Here is a 22,673-nt window from a genome sequence, read left to right on the forward strand (position 1 = left end):
AGAAATAAATTTCTATCCTTTATAAGTCAGTTTATGTTGCAGTATGGGTCTATCCTTAATACTCAATTTATGGTATTTTTGTTATAGCAGCCTGAATGGACTGAGATATCCCCAATGAACAAAATACCAACATTTCAAGTAAGGACGGATGGGTATGGAGGCCCAGCCTGGCCCTGGGCAGTGTTCTTTTTCCTAGGCGAGGCTGGAGTTCCTCCCTGAGTCCAATCTCCAGCTTCCCTCCTGCCCAGCAGGTGGCCCTGGCCTGCTCCCCTACATTTCTGCCGAGACCCTAGCACCCTAGCAAGACTGGTCTCAGGTTCCAAAGCCAGGTGCCAAACCAAAGGCAAAAGTTTCAACATGTTTGGCCAAGACCCAGCTTCTTGACTCTCAGGCTTCTCACCTATGTCAAAGATAGGAAAGAGTCGGTCGTTGAGAGGGTGTTTTGGGAAAGAGGCTTTTCTAAGAGCGCTATGTAGCATGCTGTGGGAGTGCCTGCCCCTATTTTAAACCTAGAGTGCTTGATGCATGTCCCTTTAGCTGAGGGCTCTGTGGACCACTGTTTGTCCTGTTTGTCCTCTGCCTGATAAATCTAATGGGTGATAGACCATTTGAGTTAGAGGCCAGAGATCCTCACTGAACTCACATCAGCTTATATTCTTAAAGTTGATGGGGGCCAAGGATGTGAGTTTCATATGGACCAGATGTGGGAAAACCTCGAGAGAAAGTTGTCAGGGGGATGCCTGAAACCCCATCCAACAGAGCCCTCTGGAGGGGCAAGAGGCCACAGCACAGGAAACAGACAGGTTTTAGAACATTCTTAGAGGCTGCAGAAGGACCTAGCAGGCAACCCACATGAAAATGCACAGAACTCACGTCAGGTTGGGCGCAGGTGAGCCGTTGCCAGGGATGGTGGGATCGTGTCAGGAAAATCCACAGAATTATGCCTGCAGTTCTAATGTCATTGTTAAACATCTCCCATGCTCTGAGCTTGACACTGTCTTCCCGAGACACCACAGTACCAGGCCAGTTAGAAGTTTCCTGTGCCTCTGACCTTCTCCCCCCACCTTCACCCCCAGACCCACCTCCCAAGGATGGAGGACAGCGGAAAGAGAAACTGAAATTAGCTAAAAGGGGAGCCAGAGAGCAAGAAAAAGACATCCTGCCCATCCTGCTCTTCCTCAATTTCTATCTTTTTGTGTGAGCAGACCACAGCTGGGGGGAGGGGGTGGAAGAGAAAGTGTCTTTCCTTTGCCTAAAGACTGAAGTGTCCATCCATCATCATGATGTGGGTCAAAGGGATGTTTAATTGAGGCTGCTCCTGCCACCTGAAGTGCCTTGGTATAGATGAGAAAAATCACGGGACAGTCCAAGTTTTTATCAAGCGACGGGGGTGGGGGTGGAAATAAAGCCCAGATCCTCCTTAAGGAAGCAGTGGGAGGTCAAGCTGCTTTTTGAGTGAAGTCAGGTTGCACAAGGTGCCCTTGAAGCCTTGCACCCACGAGTGAGGGTGCCGGGAGGAGGGGACCGTTAGCTGGCCAGCCAGATGCCCTCTCCCATTTCTCCAGGCGGAGGTGCCACTGGGCCCGGGGCCACCTGGCAAGGAACTGCGTTTCCTGGTGCTTCTCACTGGGGAGCCTGGCCAGGGGAAGTGGGGGGAGGGATGTGTCCAGGCTCTGAGAGCAGCAGGTAGGCATCCCTGCAGTCTCTTCCCCTAAGGGCTGAATGTGAATGTGGTGGAGACTTTGATCTTGCAGATGGTGACAGGGTCCTAGAGGTGGGACAGCCTGGCCTGAAACCTGGATGCCTGAATGACTGGAGGGGGGCAGAGCCTGGCCCCCACTGCCCCCAGCCGGCCTAGCACACTCATCTCAGAAGTTCCCAGGAAACAGAAGTCAAGTTCTGTTACAGTGGCTGGGCCTTTTGTAAAGAGCTGTAGAGCATCTACCTCCCTATGAACGACATCTGTTCAAAGTCGCTGAACTGCGTTCAGATGGCACCCCTCAGCCTGCCTGCCTTTCCCTCCAGCAGCCCCTCAGTCAACTCAGTTAGGAAAACTCTGGGGAGATAACGTGCTTTGCAATGAGACGTGGATTCTAGCTCAGCTCTGCCACTTACAGTTGTGCAACCTTGGGCAAGTGGCTTCACCTCTCTGAGCCTTGGTTCCCTCGGATGTAAAGTACAAAGGGACTCATAATCCTCGCATGCAGCTTTGCCACCAGGATCCAACGAGAGGCTGCAGGTGTCAGGCCCAGCACGGTGCTCAATGCACAGTAGGTCTTCAGCAAAGGCCAGCCCTCCCTCCCTCCCCATACTCCCAGCAGCCTTTGCTGCTGAGCCCCAGCTGGCCTCCCATCAGCCCCACCAAGCCGTGACCCAGCCTGAAGTTTTTCCTTTGAGTAAGTGACAGGTTCAGGGAGGCGGAACAGAATAAGCACTTGGAGTTCGCAGTGCAGAATTCTCTGAAATCCGATTCCCAGTGTTCCTGTCCTCCGGTTGGGACTGAGCCCGCCGGCCCGCGCTTGTCTCTGGATGGTCTCGCTGGGGGCGAATTTTCCTACAATCCTATTCTACCCTCTGTCCCAGGGCTAAACAGAGGTCTGTGGGGCAAGTCTCCCCCTCTGCCGCAGCCAGCCCGGTGCTCACTAACCCACGCCCAGGGCGAGCCCAGGGGATGCGGGGAGCCGGGGCTGGGCCCCGACCGGAGCAAGCGTGTTCTGTTTAGCAACGAGCGGAATGTGGCAGGTTACGTAATAGGAATCTTAATTCCCTCTTGCAGGGAACATAGGGTTGCAAGGGGCTGTTGGTGTGTTGTCTGGTCCCACTGTTCTGTCCCCACCTCCTGTTTAGAGATGAAGAAGCTGAAGTCTGGGAAAGGACAAGACTTATTCACAGACCCGGTGGAGGGAGGGAGTGGCAGAGGGGGCCCAGGCTTGACCCACAGGGGAAGGCTTGCTTTGGTGAGCCCAGCTGCAGCCCTGCTAGCCCTTCTTAGGGTACAGTGCTGGCCCTGTAATGCAGGAGGCCCTGTTGGGCTCGGTGTCTCACATTTACAAAGACCAGGACTGGGAAAGGGTCAGTGATCTGCCTCCTACGCTTAGCCTCTCTGCCTAGTGTCGGTAAAAGATAGGAGGGGAGCTGGGCTCCCTCGGAGGCAGAGGGGGGAGCTCTCCTCCTGCTCCCCCACACCCCAGGCCCACCTGGGCTTGCTTCCACCACAGGTAGGCTCACCTTGCTTTGTGAATGTCTGCACAGCGCTCTCTCCCTCTGAGTTGCGAGCCCCCTCACCTCCATGCTTCGTGGCATTTGCTGATTGATCAAAAGCACAGACCATCGATGCAAAATCCTTTCCTCACCCACATGAAGCTGAGATGGCCTCCGGTTGGGAATCCCCTCTCTGCCACAGCACCAGCTATGCCATCCTGGAGAGGTAGGGACCACAGGATGACCGTGAGGAGCAGGTTTCTCATGATGGGAGGGTGGCACGAGACTCGAAATGTAAAGCTCACAGCAGGTGTGAGGCTGGTCCCCTCCTCTCCCCTCTACCCAGGGAGAGCTATGGTCTAGGGTTATAGGTTCAGAGTGGCAGACATAAGACCTTGTCCTTCTGTCTCCACCTATCCCCACCCACATCCTGCCTCATTTCACAAGAGGGCTCACTCTGCTTGCCCTGTGTTTATTAAATACTGTCCAGAAGTTGTACATCAGATCAACCATACAGACCTGGGCTCTGTCCTGACCTTGAGGTCCAACCATCCAACTGAGGCTGCCCACTACTGACAGATGGGGTCAGACAGCTCTTTCTTGAGGGTTTAGTAGCATCCCTGGCATCTATCCAGGATGCTAGCAGTACTTCCCACCCAAGTCTCGGGGATTCAAAAATGTTTCCAAACAATGCCAAACATTCCTGGAGCAAAATCAATGGTCTACAGGAGCCACACTGAACTCAGACATATAGTGGCCCCAAAGGGCTGATGGTCTATGGGGTGGCAGGGATGGGGGGATCTCTTTTCTGAACCTGCTACCCCTCCAAAGGGACACTGACAACTCGGCACACACCTCCCAGAAGGCCCAGAAGGGCAAGGCCAAGAGGCACAAGGCACAACCTCCTGTTGGGGGTGCCCCTGCCCCACATATTTAAACCTGAGGACTGACTCGGTGCTGCTACTGTGGCAAGGGCACCAGGCAGATACAATCTAAGGAGGGCAAGGCCAGCTCTGGTTGGAGGAAGAAGCATCCCTCCTTTTGAAAATACAGAAAATTCACACGGTCAAGGACACAGCTTAGAAACAAACCCACTTTAATTGGTAGCGTACACAGAGATCTGGGGCAGTGGGGACATCACGGGGTGGGACCAGGCCACACACCTGTCCTGACCATGATACCCCGTCTGCTGAGAGGGTTCAGGCTGGGGCCAAACGAGGGCACAGAAGCAGGGTCAGAGTTGCTGCCTGGAGCAGCAAGTGCCAGGGTAGAGGTACAGAGTTTGCGGCATGGGAGTTGGGGTACGTGTGTATCTTCGTGTTTACCTGTACACGGACATACCCGGGAGTGACGTACACAGAAGTTACAGGAGCCCCCAAGGACTGAGCTAGAGAGAGGGTCAGGGGAAAATACCTCCAGTTTCTGAAGGCGCCCCCCACCTCCCTGGGGGGCTAAGGAAGCTTCACACTAAGCCCTGTTTCTGCCACTCACAGGCTTGCTGTGTGTGGGTTGGAGCCAGTGAGTTACTCACCCTCTCTGGGCCTTGGAAAGATTCACCAGATGATCACTAAGGTTCCTCGTAGCCCTAAATCTCAATATTTTAAAGGAGATTAGGATACAAAATGTATGTGTTAAGGGCTTCTGACAAGACCTTTGGTCTACAGGTGCCACACCAGGTGCCACACCTGGTATGCAGCTGTCTAGAGCCAGGTACAAGGAAGGGACCCGCAAGGAGCCTTCCCACCTACCTCTCCGGGCTCAGCTCCCTCCTGCACCCCCCCCCCCAACAGCGGTGAGCCCACAGGGCAGTGGGGCAGGGAGGCGGGGTGGGCACAGGCCATGCGGGTGAGGGAACAGGCCAAGGGAACAAGCCGAGGCTGGGGAAAGGCCTGGCCTGGGGGGAATAAAGTGCACTGCTCACCCTCTTTGTTTCCTAGCACACAGTGGACCCAGCACCCAACAGATGCTCAATTAATGCTTGAGGAACGAGCACAGTAGAAGACGGCCTTGTAGTTCTAGGCAGAGCTCTGCCCTGAACCGGGTGGGGTGGGGTGGGCTGCGGCCTGCCACCCCCGCCCCCCGGAGTCTCAGCTGCCTCCTCTGTGACACGGGGTGGGGTGGGGTGGGGGCCCGGGCGCAGCAGCCCCAGCCTGCCCGCCCCGTCTGCGCGAGTGTAAACTGTGAAGCTCCGAACGGAGGGCAGTGTCCTGCTGCAGGCAGGCCGGGGTCGGCTGGGATCGGGGGCGGGGGCTGCGCCCAGCAGAGGCAGCGGGTCTAACCGGGGCGGGGCCTGGCCGAAGAGGCGGGGGAGGCTTTACAGTACAAGGATTTCCGTTCCTACAGCTACGGCACGACAGCACGACGCGAGGACAGCGGGACGCGAGGACAGCGGGAGCTGCAAAGCACACCCGCGGGCGGACGGACGGACGGACGGACGGGAGGAAAGAAACTGCGAGGCAGAAGGCGGAGGGAGGCGGTGCCGCGGTGGGCGTGGCCTGGAGCGTGGCCACGCCCCCTCCAACACCTGGCCGCCGGGGCTCGTCGTCAGGGACGCCGGGGCGGGGAGGGGGCGGGGGCTCGGGTCCAGCACAGTGGAGACCTCTCCCACCTGGCTCCGGGCTCGTCCCCCCCAACCGTTCCAGGATGCTCCGTCAAGGTAGGGAGTCTGGCCCCTCCAGCATCAGCACTTCGTGTGACCCCAAGGACGGGCCAGCTCCGGCTCAGCTCCGGCTCGGAGTCCAGACGTCTCCCAACCTTGTTTCCGGCCCTGCACGGAGGAGCTGAAGGCAGGGGGCGGGGGAGGGGGGGCTCTGAAAAGCAGAATCAGGGGGAAGTGGCGAGAAGGCGGCAGAACCTACAGAGGTCAGAGGTTGGGGTCCCGCAGTCTGGTGCCAGGGCCCTTTGCACGGCCGTCGGGGTGTCGGGGTCTCGTTAGGCAGGGTGGGGGAGGACGCGGGCAGCGGGCATCTGGGGCCGCCTCGCGAAGGCACTGCCCATGCCCCACCCCCGCGTCCCTCCTGCTCACTGGATGGTGCATTTGTCCCGCTCACGGGCCTGGCCCTCCCGAAGGACCTTGGCTTTGATGTACTTGAGGTCACTGTTGACACTCGGGCGGCGGGCAAAGGGCGACACCATGCCATAGGCACCCATGTCCTTGACCCGCCGCATGCAGAAGGGCCTGGGGTGGAAGGCGTCGCCGTACTGCACGGAGATCTTGCGGTGCAGGGCCGGGCTCATCTCATGGGGCAGCTTGGCCATGCTGAAGAGCCCGTAGAACATCTCGTCCACGTTGGTGTTCTTCTTGGCCGACACCTCGAAGTAGGCGCAGTTCTCATCCCCGGACACCAGCAGCTCAGCCTCGGTACTGGGCACCTGGCGGCACAGCTCGCTGTGGTCGTTCTTGTTGCCACAGATGACCATGGGCAGCTCGGCCGCCTCCTTGGTCTTGTTCTTCAGACAGGACTTCACTTCCAGGATCTGCTTCTGGAGGCGCTTGACCTCATCGAAGGACTCCCGGTTATCCAGGCTGAACACCAGGATGAAGACATCACCTGTGGAGAGAGAGACCCCAGGCAGTGAGGCCACGGGGGTTCCTGACCAACCCCTCCCAGTCATTGACTCAACCCTTCCCACCAGCCTGTGGGGCAGTCACTGTTCTCCCCATTTTCCAGGGCAGGATGCTGAGACCCAGAGGGTTAAAGCCCTTGCTCAAGGTCATGTCGCTAATGTGTGGCTCAGCCTGGCTCAGACACAGTTAATTCCCCCAACATTTCCCTGCAGAGCTGGAGATGGAGTGAGTGGCTTGCGAATTTGTGTAGACTATGTTAGAATAATACTAATAAATATAATTTTCATGACTGTAGGGGTCTTGCCCGATTTGTTCCATGCACATCACCCAGGCCTGGAATCGTAGGAACTCAGAGTGCTGGCACCTGGCTGGCCTAAGGTTCACATCTGGCCCCTGCCGCTTGCTGGCCGCGCAGCCTGGGGCAGGTCAGGCCCTCTCTAAACCTTAGTTTTCCCCATCTGCCCCATGTGGATGAAATAGAGCTTCTTCACCAGATAATGAATGGGAAGTGACACATGCTCAGAGGTATCGAGAGCCAGGGTGGGACATGTGCCTCATGCGGACTTTCCTCCCAGACTCCTCCCCAAACCTCTGCTTCCTGGTATAGGTGAGCAAAAAGAGGCTCAGGAAGGGTGAACACCCTGTCCAAGACCACACAGCGTGAACATGGCTAGGCCAGGATGTTGACCTGCTACTGTTCTTGCCCAGCCAGTGCCTGGCATACGCAGGTGCTCTCTGCTTCTTGAATAAATCAGGGATGAGTGAGTGCTAGCCTCCAAGACTCCCTGCTTCAACTCACTGCGTCACTCAAGGCAGGTCTTTGGGTGTGAAACAGGCCACACAGGGGTCGCAGGGAGTGGCGGGGCGAGCAAGTGGGCAGTGCCTGCATCTCCGGATGTTAGCACAGGGGTTACAAGCTCATGCTCAAACTTTGGCTTCAACTCGTTAAGAACCTGTGGGGAGATGTCAAAAATCCCTGTCTCCCAGATAAGGAAACTGAAGCTCAGTAGTGTCGGTGACTGGCCTGCATTCTGGAGAGGAGAATCCAACAAGTCTAGCTTCTGGCAGCATGGCTGCCTCCTCTCTGGGGACCCCCGGGGCACACCATTTGTCCCCCCATAACAGCACATGCCATAATCAGAACCATGCTCCGGCCAATGGTATGCCCTTCACCGTGTGCTCTGGGGCAGAAGGAGAGAGACAGTGTCACCTTGACCTCGTCTCCCAGCACCCAGCACACAGTGGGTGTCCATAAAGCTGGGTGAAAGTGTGGGATGAGATGGGAAGAATAGGGGTGGGGGCCACTGAGAGAAGCACTTGCAAGGTGGCCCCTGCCTGGCAATTGTGCCTATCTGGGCTGCCAACCTGCCAACCCCCTGTCCCATTAGGCTAATCCCGGGCCCCTGAGGACTCGGCGGCCTTGACATATTCAAATGCAAGACCGCGATGCCAAGCTTCAGAGACAGCCTGGCTGGCAGCTGGAAAGAGTGCTGGCAGCAGAATTAATGGCTTTCAGAATTTCCTGCGCACCAGCACCAGGTTGGAAAATGAGGCACTGGCTAGGGAGTGAAAAGAAGCAAGCAAGCAGCAGACAGATGTGCTCCGAATCGTAAGTGCACGTTCAAAAGAGATGGACAAAAGCCCTCCCTGTTACAAAGATGATTCAAATATAAAGGTCAGTGTGTTTGTGGGGGGTCCGGAAATGTCCCCACCGGACCGATAGAGCAGCCGCCTCCAGGGAGGGGATGGGAGCCTGCAGTTGGGGACACACGTCAAGGGGGCATCTTTAGCCTTATCCGTGTTTACAGGAGGGTATGTTTGCATATCGTTGGTATCATTAAAAATTAATTTTGGAAATATGCACACGGTCCTCCTCCACACCTCCCTCCCTCCCTCCCTCCCTCCCTCCCTCTGATGTTAGCCTTATTTTTTTAAAAAGATTTTATTTATTTACTTGAGAAAGAGTATACATGAGAGAGAGAGAACCCTCCAGCGGTGGAGAGGGTCAGCGGGAGAGAGAGAAGCAGGCTCCCCATCGAGCAGTGAACCAGATGCAGGACTCAATCTCAGAACCCTTGAGACGTGACCTGAGCCGAAGGCAGCCACTTAACCCACTGAGCCACCCAGGTGCCCCTGATATTAGCCTGTTTTATATTGGGGGGCACCCAGTCCCCTCCCCAAGGCAAGGAGAGCTGACATCCCTGCAACACCCACCATGTTCCGGGAGGGTCCCCACAGCCACACAGGGTGGGGGGAAGGGGTGAAGCAAGCTGATGTGTGCTGTGCAGCTGGGGAGACTGAGACTCAGAGTTCTGGTCACACATTGGAACTCCCAAGTGGTGGAGTCAGGACTGGGGCCCAGGTCAACCGAGGGCTCCTTCCATTCACACACTGCCTCTACAAAATATGGGGCCGGGGGTGTGATCTGGGTCGATGGTCAGCAAGGACAGCCTACAAGAAGAAGCCACCTGCCCCAGGGGCTCCAGGAGGGGGCGTGGCCAGATTGCGGAGGCGGGAGTGCATGCCCGGTAGGCTGCTTGGTGCAAGTGCATCTCCATCTGGGGGGTTATTTTAGTGATGGAAACGGGGGTACTTGCTCATTCCTCCCCATCATCACTGACCAGCAGTGGGAGAAGTGCAGCTTAGGAAAGGACTGCATAGCCCGGACCAGGCACTCTAGACGCTGGGTCGACTTAAGACCAGGGTTTACTGAGCACTTACTATCCGTTCACCAAGCACTTCCGCTGTATTAACTCCTTTACTTTTCACAGTGATCTGGGGGGTGGGCGCCGATGTGATGCTCTCACAGGGAGGAAACCGAGCCACAGATAAAGTCACTTGCCCGGAGGTACAAAGCCAGGGAGCTGCTGGCCCAGGCGGACGGTTTCTGGCCTGCCCTCTCAGCCACCGCGCAAAGCTGCCTGAGTAAATGCAAATGATGGCCCAGTCCCACGTCTCCACCGCCCCCTCCGAACCCTGGACCATCTGCCTTCCCTCCCCACCATTCCCAGCAGGGCCACGAGACTAGGGGACAGCTCAGCAGTGGAGGGTAAGAACCAGACAGCCAGGGACTCACTCCGGACCTGAAAGGCAGCGCTGCGGTTCTCGATCCACAGCCAGACAGAACGGAATTCGGGGCCCCGCTTGGGCAGCAACCCTCTCTGACCCTCAAGGGTGCCAGGGGCCTCACCAGGAGCTTCCCTACAGGCGGCAGACACGCACAGCGCCCTGCGGGCCATCCGGCGCCCACACCCACCCCGGGCACCCACCTGTGAGGATGGAGAGCCTGCGCATGGCAGGGAACGGGTGGTTGCCGGACGTGTCCAGGATGTCCAGCTGGTACATGTCACCTCGGATGTTGTAGACCTTGCGGTGGAAGTCCTCGATGGTGGGCGTGTACTGGTCCTCGAAGCGGCCGTTGAGGAAGCGGGACACGATGGAGCTCTTGCCCACGCGCGAGGCGCCCAGCACCACCATGCGGTACGAGTTCTTGGCGGGCACGCTGAGCGTGCAGTTCCCGCTGGACACGGTCTTCATCATGGCTCGGGTCTGCGGCGCGGAGCGGGGGGCAGGCGTCAGGAGGCCCTGGACCCGGCCCTGCAGCCTCTTGCTGGCAGCCTTGGCCTCCTCTGCGTGGCTCCGGTCCAGGCGTGCGTTTTCGGCCTGTAAGATGGGCACGTTAGACTCGGGGGGGCTCTAGCAGGCCTCGAGCTCCACCCGCCCCTTCATTCATGGCCTCTCCCGCCTCCTTCCTCCTCATCCACCTGCCACACATGCGCTCATCTGCCCTGGCGTCTGTTCACCCCTTGTCTGTTCTGGACCAGGACGGCCAGGGGGCTTCCTCCTCGCTTCACCCCACCTCCGCACTGCTCCTGGGCGAGCAAGTCACTTATGTTCCCTGGGAGTCACTTGTCTTGTCTATAAAAGGGGCTGTTGCACATGGTGAGGCCACAAAACGTTAACTCCTGCTAGAACCTGAGCCCTCCCTGGTCCTCTCCCACTCTGGTCTCCCCGGACTGTGACTGCAGGGCCTGACCTGGGGAAGGCGCTAGGCCTGGGGGTGCGGCGGCCTCTCAGCCCTTCCCGGAATCAGGGAAAAGGCCACATCCAGACCACATCCTCCCCACCCAGGGCCCAGTGATTTCACCCCCAGGCCCTGGGGGTTTGCTCACTTCCAGGAGAGCCAGAGGCCTGGACTAGGGGATGTGGGGCAGAGAAAGGACCCATGAACAACCCAAGTTCCTCAGAGCTCCAAGGGTTCGTGGCTCTGGGGTGTACCCCTCACTTTCCAGGGGGACTTCTTGGCCTTGTGCAAGAGACTGCAAAGGGTCCCGGCCCCAAAGCCCAAATGGAAATAAATAACCCCCAGGGCCCCAGCAGGCCCACCCCAAAGGCAGCCACAGCCCCGCCACCCTCCCTCCCTAGGTCAGCACCCAGCAGAATCCGCTGACAATCCCTGAGCCCACCGCTCCTTTGGAGCTCTGCTGAGATCTGCCTCCACTTCTTAGCTCGTGCTAGTCACTCTGCCAGAACACCCTCTTCTCTTTATGTTTCAGGGCCTGGCTCATATACCACCTCCTCTCTGAAGGCTTCTCTGGCTCCCCACCCCACCCCACCCCAGCAGGAATCCCTCCCCTCTCTAGAGAAGAGGAACTACAAATGGATACAGGCCTGCTGGAATATCGATTCCCCTCTGCCCTCAGCCTGCTGCCACACACAGTTGTGCAGGCTGGGCACTGCACAAGGCACCCAGCTGGGTGGGAAGGTGGGGGCTGTCTTGGTGGAGTTCATCTGCCCAGAGAAGGCACCTTTTTTCAACGTGCACTGGGAGCTGTACATGCCAGCTCCCACTGGTCCCCACCCCTGGCTGTTCCAGCTCGGGAGCCTGGAATGCCTCCTCCACTCACCTCAAGGCTCTCTCCAACATCAGAATGTTCTCTGTCTGCCATTATAGCAAGAGACCGGAGGTGGAGAGACCTCCTGTGTGTGAGTCTCCTGGCGTCCATCCTGTTCAGGGCATTCAGGCATCTGTATCTGCTCGCCATGCCCAAGGGAGAGCCACTGTGCAGCACACCAGCTCTCAAAAATACCTTTTTAGAAAGCTTTTATTGGTAGCGTTTATCAACCTCTGTGGCACACACATTCCCCCCATGGCCAATTGCAAGCTACCAAGAGGATCTCAACGAATGAATTGCCAACAGATGCACACAATAAGCCGCTCAGCACACTGCCGACCCTAAGCCTGGAGCCCTGGCAATCACCACTAACCAAGCCCCTGCCGTGTGCCGAGCACTGTGCTAAGTTTAGAACAATAAGGGGAGCTGACATTTACCTTGCAGCCAATATATGCCAGAGTGTTCTAAGCGCTGAACGTGTAACCCCTCGCTCCAGCTCTCAGTAACCCCAGAAGGTAGGTGGTGTTACCCTAGTTTACAGGGGATGGTACAGAGGTAAATTAAGTTAACCACTCATGGTTACACAGCCAGGAACCAGCGAAGGAGAGATCTGAGCCCAGGCAGTCTGCCCCACGCAGGGGAGCCTCCTCACCACCTCCCTGCGAGGAAGATATTATCTGCCCATTTCACAAATAAAGAACCTGATACTTAAAAGACTCCATGACTGGTCAGTGTTGTTAATAAAGGAGCCAGCATGGTGACTCTGAGACTAAGACCCCCACCTCCCCACCTAATTCATGCCTGCAGCCATCTCTCAAGTTATCCCACAGGATTTCAATGCCAGGTACACCACAACAGGTGCTCAATAAATGATCCATGAATGAATGAAGCAAAAAGGTCTGCCTTTGGAGCTCACCGGAAGCTTCCTTCTGAGGTCCTGATCCCCAACCCCGCACCCCTGGCCTGGCTGACCCAGGTGCTGCCCTGAGTGTCTCTGTGCTCTGGACACACCTGTGGGTGCCCAGTGGGGAAAGCGCTGAAGGCTTCTCAGTCTCCTCTGGGGCTGGCAAGCCAGCTTGGGCCTTCAGGGGAGATGGATGGGGGGCAGCAGGGTTGGCCCCACACCATGACAGCGCCACCCCCCCCAGCCCCTCTGCAGGGAGCTTGACTCTGCTGTGATCACCTCTGTTTAGACAGAGAGGGAAGGAGGCCAGCAGCCCCCGGGGACCATGTTTGTCTCCATCAGTGCCTGCCCAGCTTCCAGCCCGGAGTTCCTGGTACAGACATGCTAGGATCGGTGGCTGAACGGGTCTGAGGAAGTCAGAGAGAAGAGGCCGAGAGTCAGGGAGGAGACAGGGTGTCAGAAAAAGAGGCAAAGGGGGGCGGGGAGGTAGTGGCTTTCTTCCCCGAGAGAAGACTGTGAGTCTTCACATGGCCAGAGGCACGTGGGGCTGCGTGAGACTCCCAGACACCTGGACGCCAGGTGACAGGGCTGCCTCGAGCCCCACCTGCTCCCGCATCTTCTTTCCCTCCCCTCCCCCAGAGGAGGCCCTGCGGGCAGCTGTGGGCATAGCCTCTCCCCTCCACTGCCTGCTGTCCTCTCTCCATCCTCGGCCAGGCCGCCCCCAGGCTGCGCCGGGCAGACGGACATCAGAGTGCCAGGGGCCCTTCAAGCCCTGAGCCCAACCCTAGAGGCTCAGACGGTGGTTGGGGGACACAGGACCACTGGCAGCACAGGAACCCACATGCGAGTTCTGGGACTCTCAGCTGACCCCACCCTGGAGCCATTCTTAGGGCACCCGGGAGGCAGAAAGTCCCAGGGCGTTGAGAGAGTGGAGCCCCCTCGGGGAAACAGTAGCCGTAGCCACGCCACGCGAGCTCTCGTCATGCTGGGTGCTCTGTGTCCCACAATCCAATGACTGCACCACAGTCCAGTCAAGAGCAGCCCATCATCCATCCACTGGACTGATGGGGACACTGGAGATCCGCGAGGCTGAGTCACTTGCCCCAGTTCACGCAGACTACCGGCCAAGCCAGGATTACAATTAGGCTGATTGGGCTCCAAAGCCTGGGCTCTCACCTCTATAAAAGCCTACCCCCTGGCCAAAACCAGTCTTTTTCAAAACAGTGTCTGACTCAGTGAAGCCTCAGCTGGTGTGAGGCAGAGGAATGACCCCTGAGGCCTATTATATTCTGGTTCCCTCTCCCGCCCCACACGCAGCTGGGGGCAGGCACTCTGCCCGGGACTCACCCCCAAACCTTGCCCAGCCAACTCCCAGCCAAAGGCATCTGGGGGTTCTCCCCCTACTTCTCCCTTAAGCCCCTCGCCCAGGGCCTGCCTGGAAGATGGAGGGGATCAGATGGACATCAGGACAAGAGTCTGGACAGGTCCTTCTCCCTGTGAGTCCCCCAGGCTTGTTCCACTGCACCGGCACCCCACCCCCATCCCTCCCACACACCTCAAGCCTCTTCCATCAGCACACATGCCAGCCTCTCTGGACACACACGTTATTCCCTGGGCAGCTCGGGATGGTAGAAAGCAGCCAGGCATTGGCTTCCAGAGGACCAGCCCTGCCTCTCACCAGCTCAGCGCCCTTGGGCAAATGGTCTGGCCTGGTGAGGCTGGTCATCTATCAAAGGGGTATCATAGAAACAAACCCGTGCAGTGGCCAAGATTGTTCAGTGAGAAGTCAAGAGGCTAATACAGCTCCTGGCACACAGCAAGAGAGTTCCTTTGAGGCATCCCGTCTTGGCATTCAAGGGGCCACCTGGAATGGCCAGGTGGGGTGAGACTAGAGTGCGGGCAGAGGACCTGGGGGACCCCATCTTGTCACTGTGACGCCAGGATAAGCCTGAATCATGGGCTCCTGAGCTGGCTGTCCCTTCCCAGCCTGGCTTCCTATCTGCCATGAATTCTGAACATCCTTCGTCACCCTCCCAGGGTTGGGGGCAAAGGGAGGAGAGGTCAGAGAGAGCCCTTTGGAGGTACTTGCAGGCCCTTGGGCCAGCTGAATACAGGAAACATTTCCAGGGAAAAGAAGTGTCCAGGAAACCTATTCCCTGCACCAACCCCCACCCCTCAAAAAAAAGCTCAAGGAACACTGGACAGAAAGGTATTCCTTAATCTTCTCTCCTCCTTGAGCCTGTGTCCTAATATTTAAATGGCTTTTGCCCTAGGTCCCTTAAATGGAAAGCTCCTAGCAACACATCTAGCACATAGTAGCAGCTCAGTAAGTCTTTCCTACCTGGACTAAGTAAAGGGCCTAGCACTCAGCCTGACACATAGTAGGTGCTCACCTAATTCCATTTTCTCCAGATATATAAAGTCGCCTATCAGTAGTAGGTGCTCGATCAGTTTAACTTTCATTTCATGTAAAGTCATGTAAAGCTTTCGAGTCATGTAGAGCTTCCTCTGGCCTTCCCCCCACAAGCCTCAAACGTTTCTTCCAGGCTTCCCCCATTTCAGCCAGCTCCCCGGTTCGGCTCTGTTGGGGTGTCTCTTTCCTACCTGAGAATGGCGGGCTGGGCCTCTGGCACAGCCTGGAGGGCTGCCTGGAAGCGCCTGGAGCCGCGGGGAACCGCTTGCCTGTCTGGTCGCCGCCGCCGCCGCCGCCGCCGCGGCTTCCAGAGTCTCCAGCGGCTCCTCGGTCACTGCGCCGGGCTCCTCCTCTGCGCGGCTCCGGGCGCCGGGCTGGGCGCGGCCGGGCGAGGGGACGTGGGGAGCCGGTGCCCCATGGGTGGGTTCCGAGGGCTCGGCGGGGCCTGGGCGCCGGGCGGGCTCGGGCTCGCCGCCGCCGGCCCTGCCCTGCCCCGGCCCGGGGGACTCCTGCTGAGCCAGGTGCCCGGAGGCGCGGGGACGTCCGATCCCGGGGTCCCCGCCTCGGTCTCCGGGGCTGGGGGAGGGCGCTAGGGGCGACTCCGGGGCTCAACGAGGGTCCCTGGAGGTCCCGGCGGGTGCGCGCGTGTGTGCGCGTCCCGAGTGGGCGAACCCGGGCTGGCCCCCTGTGCCACCTCCGCCCGCGCCAGACGGGGTCGCTCGGTTTGGGGGTGCTGCCCGGCGCGCCGCGGCCTCCTCGCCTGCCTGCGGCTCTGCAGCTCTCCCCGCGCCGCGCGGTCGGCTCCTTTCTCCCTGCGAGGCGACGCCAGCAGCTGGAGGAGGAGCAGGGCGCTCAGCTCCGCGCGCGTGTGGGAGGGGGCCTTGAACGCCGCCCCAAGGTTTCGCACGTAGCTGCGAGTTAGCCTGAAACCCGCGCGTCCTCCCACCTCGCCTCCTCCGGCCCTCGGAGGAGGCGAACTTTCTGCGGGCCCAAGCTCCTCCCTCCCTCCCTCCCTCCCTCTCCTGGAGGCGAACGCCCCCCTCTCCGGCGGGGCGAGGTCGAGGGTCCCTCCGGAAAGCGGTCGCAGCCCGGCCTCCCGGGGGCGGGCCCAGCGCAGAAGCCCACCGGGCCCGGGCGCTCCCGGCCGCGCCTGCGATCGTCCCCCCGCGGAGCCGTCGCCGCGCGGCGCCCCCCGCCCCCGCCCCCTCCGCGGCCCGCGAGCAGCGGGTCCAGCCGCCCCGCGCCCGCCTTCCCCCGCGCCCGGTCCCGGCGCTGCGCTCGGCCAACGGGCGGCGGGTCCCGCGGCCCGGCCCCGCCCGCCCGCCGCGCGGCGCCGCAGCCGGGCGCTCCGCGTGCCCTGGCGCGTGGGGCCGGGGGCCGGGGGCCGGGGGCGGGGGGCGCGCCGCGAGCCTCGGAGGCCGACGTCCGCACGCGCGTTCGCGCACTCACCGCGCCGGCCGCCGGTCGCCCGGGACCCCCGCGCCCTCCCCCATCGCGGAAATGCCCGATGCCCTGCGGGTGCCCGCGTGAGCCCCGCACGTGCCGCCGGGGGGGGGGGGGGGGCGGGCACCTTGGCCTCCCGCCGCCGGGGCGCAGGTCTGTGCGCGCAGGGCGGGGAGAGCACTGCAGAGAGAGCCTCGCTGCGGATAAGCCGCCGCCTTGGGCCCCCACCTCCAGTCTCCCCGCCTTGAACTAGGGCAGACTGCCGTCGTTCCTATTGGGCCATACCTAGACACCACTTATTTCTTAGTATTTTCTTAAGTTCAAGACCCGCTCTCCCCCCAACACATTTTTTTAGAGGATCGTTATATCACTGCCTTAAATGGGAAGCCAGTATCACTTGCCATAAATAGAAGGTAAGAGTAAAAATAAACACAACGGAAACAAACCAAGGTTATTAAATTCTAGTGCAGAACTGGCGTGCCGAAGCTTGAGATGTGCCCCCAGTGAAAGAAGGGAGACGGGCGAAGAAGTTTGGAGAGGTGTTAAAGACCTATTAGCACCCACCGGGGACTTCTTCCATCATGCTTTCAGGAGGCTGAAAGAGAAGATTCTCACTGTGTGATGCGGTGAAGGCGCGCGCACTGTGTATCAAGCCGAATTTTGTATCAGCCAGAGACCAGTCCATCACTTGCAGAACCCGGGACCTGAGCGTGTCTGCCAATCCTCCCTCCTCTACCAGACCTATCCTCCCACCTCTCAGTGGAGGCACCAAGCTGAGGGGCCAGCTCCCCTCCGTGAGAGACTGACTTTCAAGTCCTGCCCCTGTAGCCCCTCAAATATTTGGCCCTGGGCCAATCATGTTTCCATGGCTGGCCAGTCTTCAAGGACCAGATGGAGTCACAAAAGGCTGCCCTGTATGGTTGTGTGGTTGTACAGCTCAAGGACACTTAGCTAAGGAAACTCCGCTTGTGCTTTCTTCTGGGCCTTGGTTGTGTCGCCTATAAAATGGGTACGATGTGCTAGGTCCACAGTGACAAAAGTGCTGAAATAGACTTTGATTATAGAAAGTGGCTTGCTCTGCTTTGTCCCTGTGTGGTCTTGAGATTCTGTAGGAATGTCAACCAGAGAAGGTGGGGCAGGTGGAGGAAGGACTAGGTGGAGTGTGTGGCACTTCCATTACTTGATTGTGTTTAATCCCCCCATCAGAAGATGTGCAACCTGGGCTAAGGCTAAGGGATGTGCCCCACGTCACCCAGCCAGCAAGTGGCAGTATCCCAGCCCGGCACTTTCCACATCCAGACTTTGCTTCTAGGAACTGGCTTCAGCCCAGGAGGGCTTGTGCTCAGCACACAGAGGCTGGGAGCCTTGAGCTGGCTGTAAGCTTGACAGCACGAGGCAGGCAGGGTGTCATGCTTCCCCAGAAAGGCTGAGATCAGAGGCACTCAGGCCATCGGGCCAGTTCTCCCACTCTCATCCAGGAAATGTGGCAGGCGGCTAGCTCTGAGCCGGCCCAAGACCCATTACTTGCTGCTTCAGCCCCATCCTCCACTCAGCCGGTCATGCTCTATGGACCATGTCTTGAGCCTTGCTGCACACGGAGCGGCCCGGCCCTGGGAGACCCACCTGCTCCTGCCCCTACCCCTGCCCCTCCTCAAATGCAGAATGGCTTAGTCAATAAGCAGGTGCACATAAGGGATCGATGCCCAAAGAAGCTTCACGTGGCAACAGCACACTTCCCAGTGTCCCCGCTGTCCTATCCTCCATCCCTTGCCCATTCGCCTCACCATCTCACGTGGCCCATTTGTTGCCATTATCACCTCGCTTACTGGGGCCTCTGTATCCCCCCCTCATAATCCATGACCACTTTAATCTTTTTCAAAAATATGCTGCCACCTGCTCAAGAGTTGTTATGGCTCAAGACATAAAATCTAAACTCCTGAGTCCAGCGTGCAAAGTCTAACTGGGATATAGCCCCCATCATGTCCCACCATCAGCCTGTATTTCAGCTAAATCAAACAACCTCCAGGTCCCTGAAGAAGTTGGGATTTCCCTCCTCCAGGCCTTTGTGTGTCAGATCCCTCTATCTGGGATAACTTTTTCCCTATCTTTACCCAGTGAACTTCTACAAATCCCTCAAAGTGTGGTGTTTACACCTCTCCCCACAAACCCTCCTAGACTTTCCAGTGGTGTGAGTGGCATCCTCTTCTGGGATCCCATGACAAAAACAAACCCAAACCATTCCTTTACAGCCTCAGTTTCTTTACCTGTAAAGTGGGTGTTATAGTGACTATCTTATGCATTGTTGGGAGGATTAAAATATACTATAAAGTGCCTCACACTGGGGCCCTTGCATACAGTAGCCTTCACCATGATTACTTCCTTTATGGCCTGTGTCACATCCTTCTTACATTTTGGACACATGCCTCATCATCCCCATTAACACGTGAGCTCCTTGCAGTGGGGACAGAGCCTGATTCATCTTTGTAGTCTCACATCATTAAGGGCAGCATCTTACACGTTGTGAGTTTTTAATAAATGCTTATTGAATTGTGTGCAGCTCTACAGCCTCAGAGCAGAAGCGATGCACAAGCTCTCCTTGGAAACAAGAGGAAGGGAGGGCAGACACAGTGAGGCAGAGTTCCATTTAGTTCTCCTAACAGCCCCACTTACAGAAGGGGAAACTGAGGCTCAGGGAGGCTGTTCAGAGCCAGGCCGCTAGTGGGAAGGATCTGAAAGACATTTCTCCAAAGGGAAATAGTGAGTTAGCCCAATCCACGTCCTGTCACATCCCTGGCTGCTTTTCTAGAACAGTGGTTCCTATCCCTGGCAGAGCATAAAAATCACCCTGGGGGAGGCTTAGATGATAACAAAGCCCAGGCTCCTGCTCAGAGGCACTGATTTAATTGCTCTGGTGTTAGGCTTGATATCCACACTGTTTAAAGCTCTCCCAGGTGATTCTAATGTGCAGCCTGGTTTGCTCAGTGGCAGAGCAGTGGTTCTCAAAGTTTGGTCCCTGGACCAGCAGCATTAGCACTATCCAGAACTTGTTAGAAATATGGGTCCTGGATGGCTCAGTCGATTAAGCATCCGCTTTTGGCTCAGGTCTTTATCCCAGGGTCCTGAGATCGACCCCCATATCGTGCTCCCCGCTCAGGATGGAGTCTGCTTCTCTCTCTGCCTCTCCCCCTGCTTATGCTCTGTGTGTGTGTATGTGTTAAAACAAATAAAATCTTTAAAAAATAATTAAAAAAAAGAAATACAGGTGTCACCCCAGACCCAATGAATGGGAAGATCCGAGGCAAGGTTTAACCATCTGGGTTTTAGCTAGTCCTCCCAGTAATTCTGGTGCATGCCAAAGTTTGAGAAGCACTGATTAGGAGATTAGAATTGGCAAAACCTAATTAGCCATCATGTGGCCCAATCTTTGCCACTATAGGTGACTCCAGTGCTTTGTAGCTCTGGTTGTTTTTGTTTTTGTTTAAGATTTTTTTTATTTATTTGAGAGAAAGAAAGAGAGCACAATAGGGGGAGTGGCAGAAGGAGAGGGAGAAGCAGGCTCCCAGCTCAGCAGGGAGCCCAATGACATGGGGCTCTGGGATTATGACCTGAGGCAGGTGCTTAATCAACTGAGCCACCCAGGCACCCCCTAGCTCTAATTTTTATACAAATGAGGAAAGTTGCTTCTTTCGGGAAGAAGCAGAACTTTTCTAAGGCTCACAGCTTTGGTGGGCAGGGGAAGGGGAGGAGAATAAACTGAATTTCCTTAGCTAAGAGCCCTTGAGCCAGTGAGCAACCTGCACAACCATACCGGGCAGCCCCTTGTGACCTCATCTAGTCCTTGAAGAATGTGCCACAAGATAGTTTTGCAGGGAGCAGTGATGACCAGGAAAACATGATCATACAGCAGATCTACCCAGGCTAATGGTGTAGCCAGGAAAGAAATAGCCAGAATGGACCACAGGCTTTTAATCATAATAAGAACCATTCCTGAAGTCCCTACTTCTCTCAGGTACTGGGTTGGCCTGTGTAACTACAAGAACCCATTTTAGCCAGGCCACCACCCTATGAGGGGGTAGCACGATTAGCCTCATTTGTAGGTGAGGAGGCTGGGAAGGACCTCATTGGCTCAAAGACGCCTGGGCAAAGAAGCAACACAACTTGCACTGAAGTCAATTTGCTTGACAGCAGTGGCTGCCTTGGGTAGGGTTGACTCTCCCATACAGCAACAACCACAGCTGCTCATGTGCGTGAAAACGATCATGGCACAATCTCCATGGGTGCTCCCCGTGAAGTACGCAGGGCAGTAGTTTGTTCCCATTGTACAGAGGAGGGAACTGAAGCTCAGAGATGTGCAGTGATTTGTCCAAAGTCACTTGACTAGTAAGGGTGGAGCCTGGACTGAAAAATACATGAGTCCTTGAAACAAGTAGTCCTTTGATCTTCTAATGATATCTTATCATCTTCTTAAAGCTTGGTCTGGATATGCTCATCCATCCATCCATGTATCCATCCAACATCATTGTCATCATCTCCACCTCCATCATCACCTCCATCCTCATCATCATCATCTTTCCCACTATCACCACCACCATCATCACCATCACCACCACCATCATCACCATCACCACCACCAGAACCATTTCCCAAGCCAGTGAAATTTCTGCTCCTCTCTGGATGTTTATCAGGCCCTTGGCCTTGACCTGGTGTGGTCCAGATGGAGACACAAAGGGAACACAACTTGTTTTAGCCTTGCCCCTTGGACAAGAAGGCTCTACAGGTGTCTTCTTCATACTTCAGCATATTTAAGCTTCCTACAGCCCCAGGAAGCATGCAGAGCAAAAACATTACATGGAAGAGCAGCTGAGAAGCAGGAGAGGTTCAACGGCAACGGGAGAACAACAGATCTTCTAGCCTAATATTTGTCAACCGCTTCCTTTATGCCAAGCTCAGGTCAGGGAGGCTGGTCCTGCTCTAAGCATGATGCATCAATTAACTCATTTGACCTTCTCAATAACCCTATGAAGAGTATCTTATTATCCCCATTTCCCAGATAAGGAAACTGAGGCTCAGAGAGGTTAAGTAAGTGGGCCAAGGTCACTCAGCTCTTGTTGGTGGAGCTGGGATGCTGAATCTGTGTGGGACTCTAAAATCAGTGCTCTCTCCATGATAGGAAGTCATCTCCAGTGCAGCATTCTCACTGCGCCTCTGGGATCAACACCTCCTGATTCCGACCTGGAATCTACCCTGGGCCCTTCTCCCCAGGGGGTGTCAAACACCCTAGGGGTTAGCACAGTTTTCCAGATTCCGACAGCCAACTGGGCTGCTGGTCTGGCAGCTCTTGTCTACAGAGAAGGTGCCTGTAAACCCTCAATTCGAGAGAGACTGAGGGAGACCAGGCCATAGGGGCTCAGCCAAACACCGCGCAGCTCAGCAGCCTGGCTCCAGAGTCCACTCGCGTCTCTGGCACTACTCTCTCTGAGCAATGGGATTCTCACTTTCACCTTCTGCCCCTCCCTGTCACCACTGGCCACACCTGCATTTGCCCTTACGAGCCAGCTGTGGTAGAAAGGGCACAAGCTTGGCCACCAAGCCATCTGGCTCTGTCTCTCACCTCATTCCGCTCAGGAACAAGGTAGTTCTCTCTGTGCCTCAGTTATCTCATCTGTCAAGGAGGCTGTGGTGAAGACTCATCCATTCCATCATCCAGTCATTCAACAAATGCTCGGAGACCACTGGACTAGGAGCCTAAATCTAGCAGAGGAGGCAGGGATCCTGAGTGGAGGAGTTTGCCTGGAGTCAACCAGGGAAAGCGTGTTTCAGGGAGAAGACACAGAGTACGCAAAGGCCAGGGAGAGAACGCGCGAACGAGTGGCCCATTTGAAGAACTAAAATACACACCCAGATCGACGTGGAAGTGGCAAGAGGGAAAATCGCACAAGAGGAGGCTCAGAGGAGAAGCAGGGGCCAGACTTGCCTGGCAGCACTTGGCACACAGTGGGCACTCAATCGAGGCGAGTTGCCTTCCCCTGGGCCCAGAGCGGAACTCCCCACACCAGGCCATGCTGATGCTCGCAGAGTGCGGGGACTCTGCTTCCTCTCTCGGTCGGCACCTGGCACTTCTGCTAATGCCACATAATACAGTGGGCTCATTACCTCCGAGTGCTGAGCCAGGGAAGCAGGGGGTAGAGGTTTGCCAACTACCTCAGATCTGCCAGAAATAGAATCCAATGTTCCAGGATGGTAATGACT

The 22,673-nt window shown here is 56.9% G+C and overlaps 1 protein-coding gene across 1 annotated transcript; it reads right to left on the minus strand.

The window, feature by feature from the left end:
- Positions 1-4,286: 4,286 nt before the first annotated feature.
- RASD2 (RASD family member 2) lies at positions 4,287-15,577 on the minus strand. The gene is made up of 3 exons (XM_055329232.1): positions 15,173-15,577; positions 10,039-10,432; positions 4,287-6,752 (listed from the first exon to the last, which is right to left on the minus strand). Exons 2-3 carry the CDS (start codon positions 10,307-10,309, stop codon positions 6,223-6,225), a joined length of 801 nt encoding a protein of 266 aa, XP_055185207.1. The 5' UTR covers positions 10,310-10,432; positions 15,173-15,577; the 3' UTR covers positions 4,287-6,222.
- Positions 15,578-22,673: the final 7,096 nt, after the last annotated feature.

The sequence above is a fragment of the Nyctereutes procyonoides genome, unplaced genomic scaffold (genome assembly GCF_905146905.1).
Source record: "Nyctereutes procyonoides isolate TBG_1078 unplaced genomic scaffold, NYPRO_anot_genome, whole genome shotgun sequence".
In the NCBI taxonomy this organism is placed as follows: domain Eukaryota; kingdom Metazoa; phylum Chordata; class Mammalia; order Carnivora; family Canidae; genus Nyctereutes; species Nyctereutes procyonoides.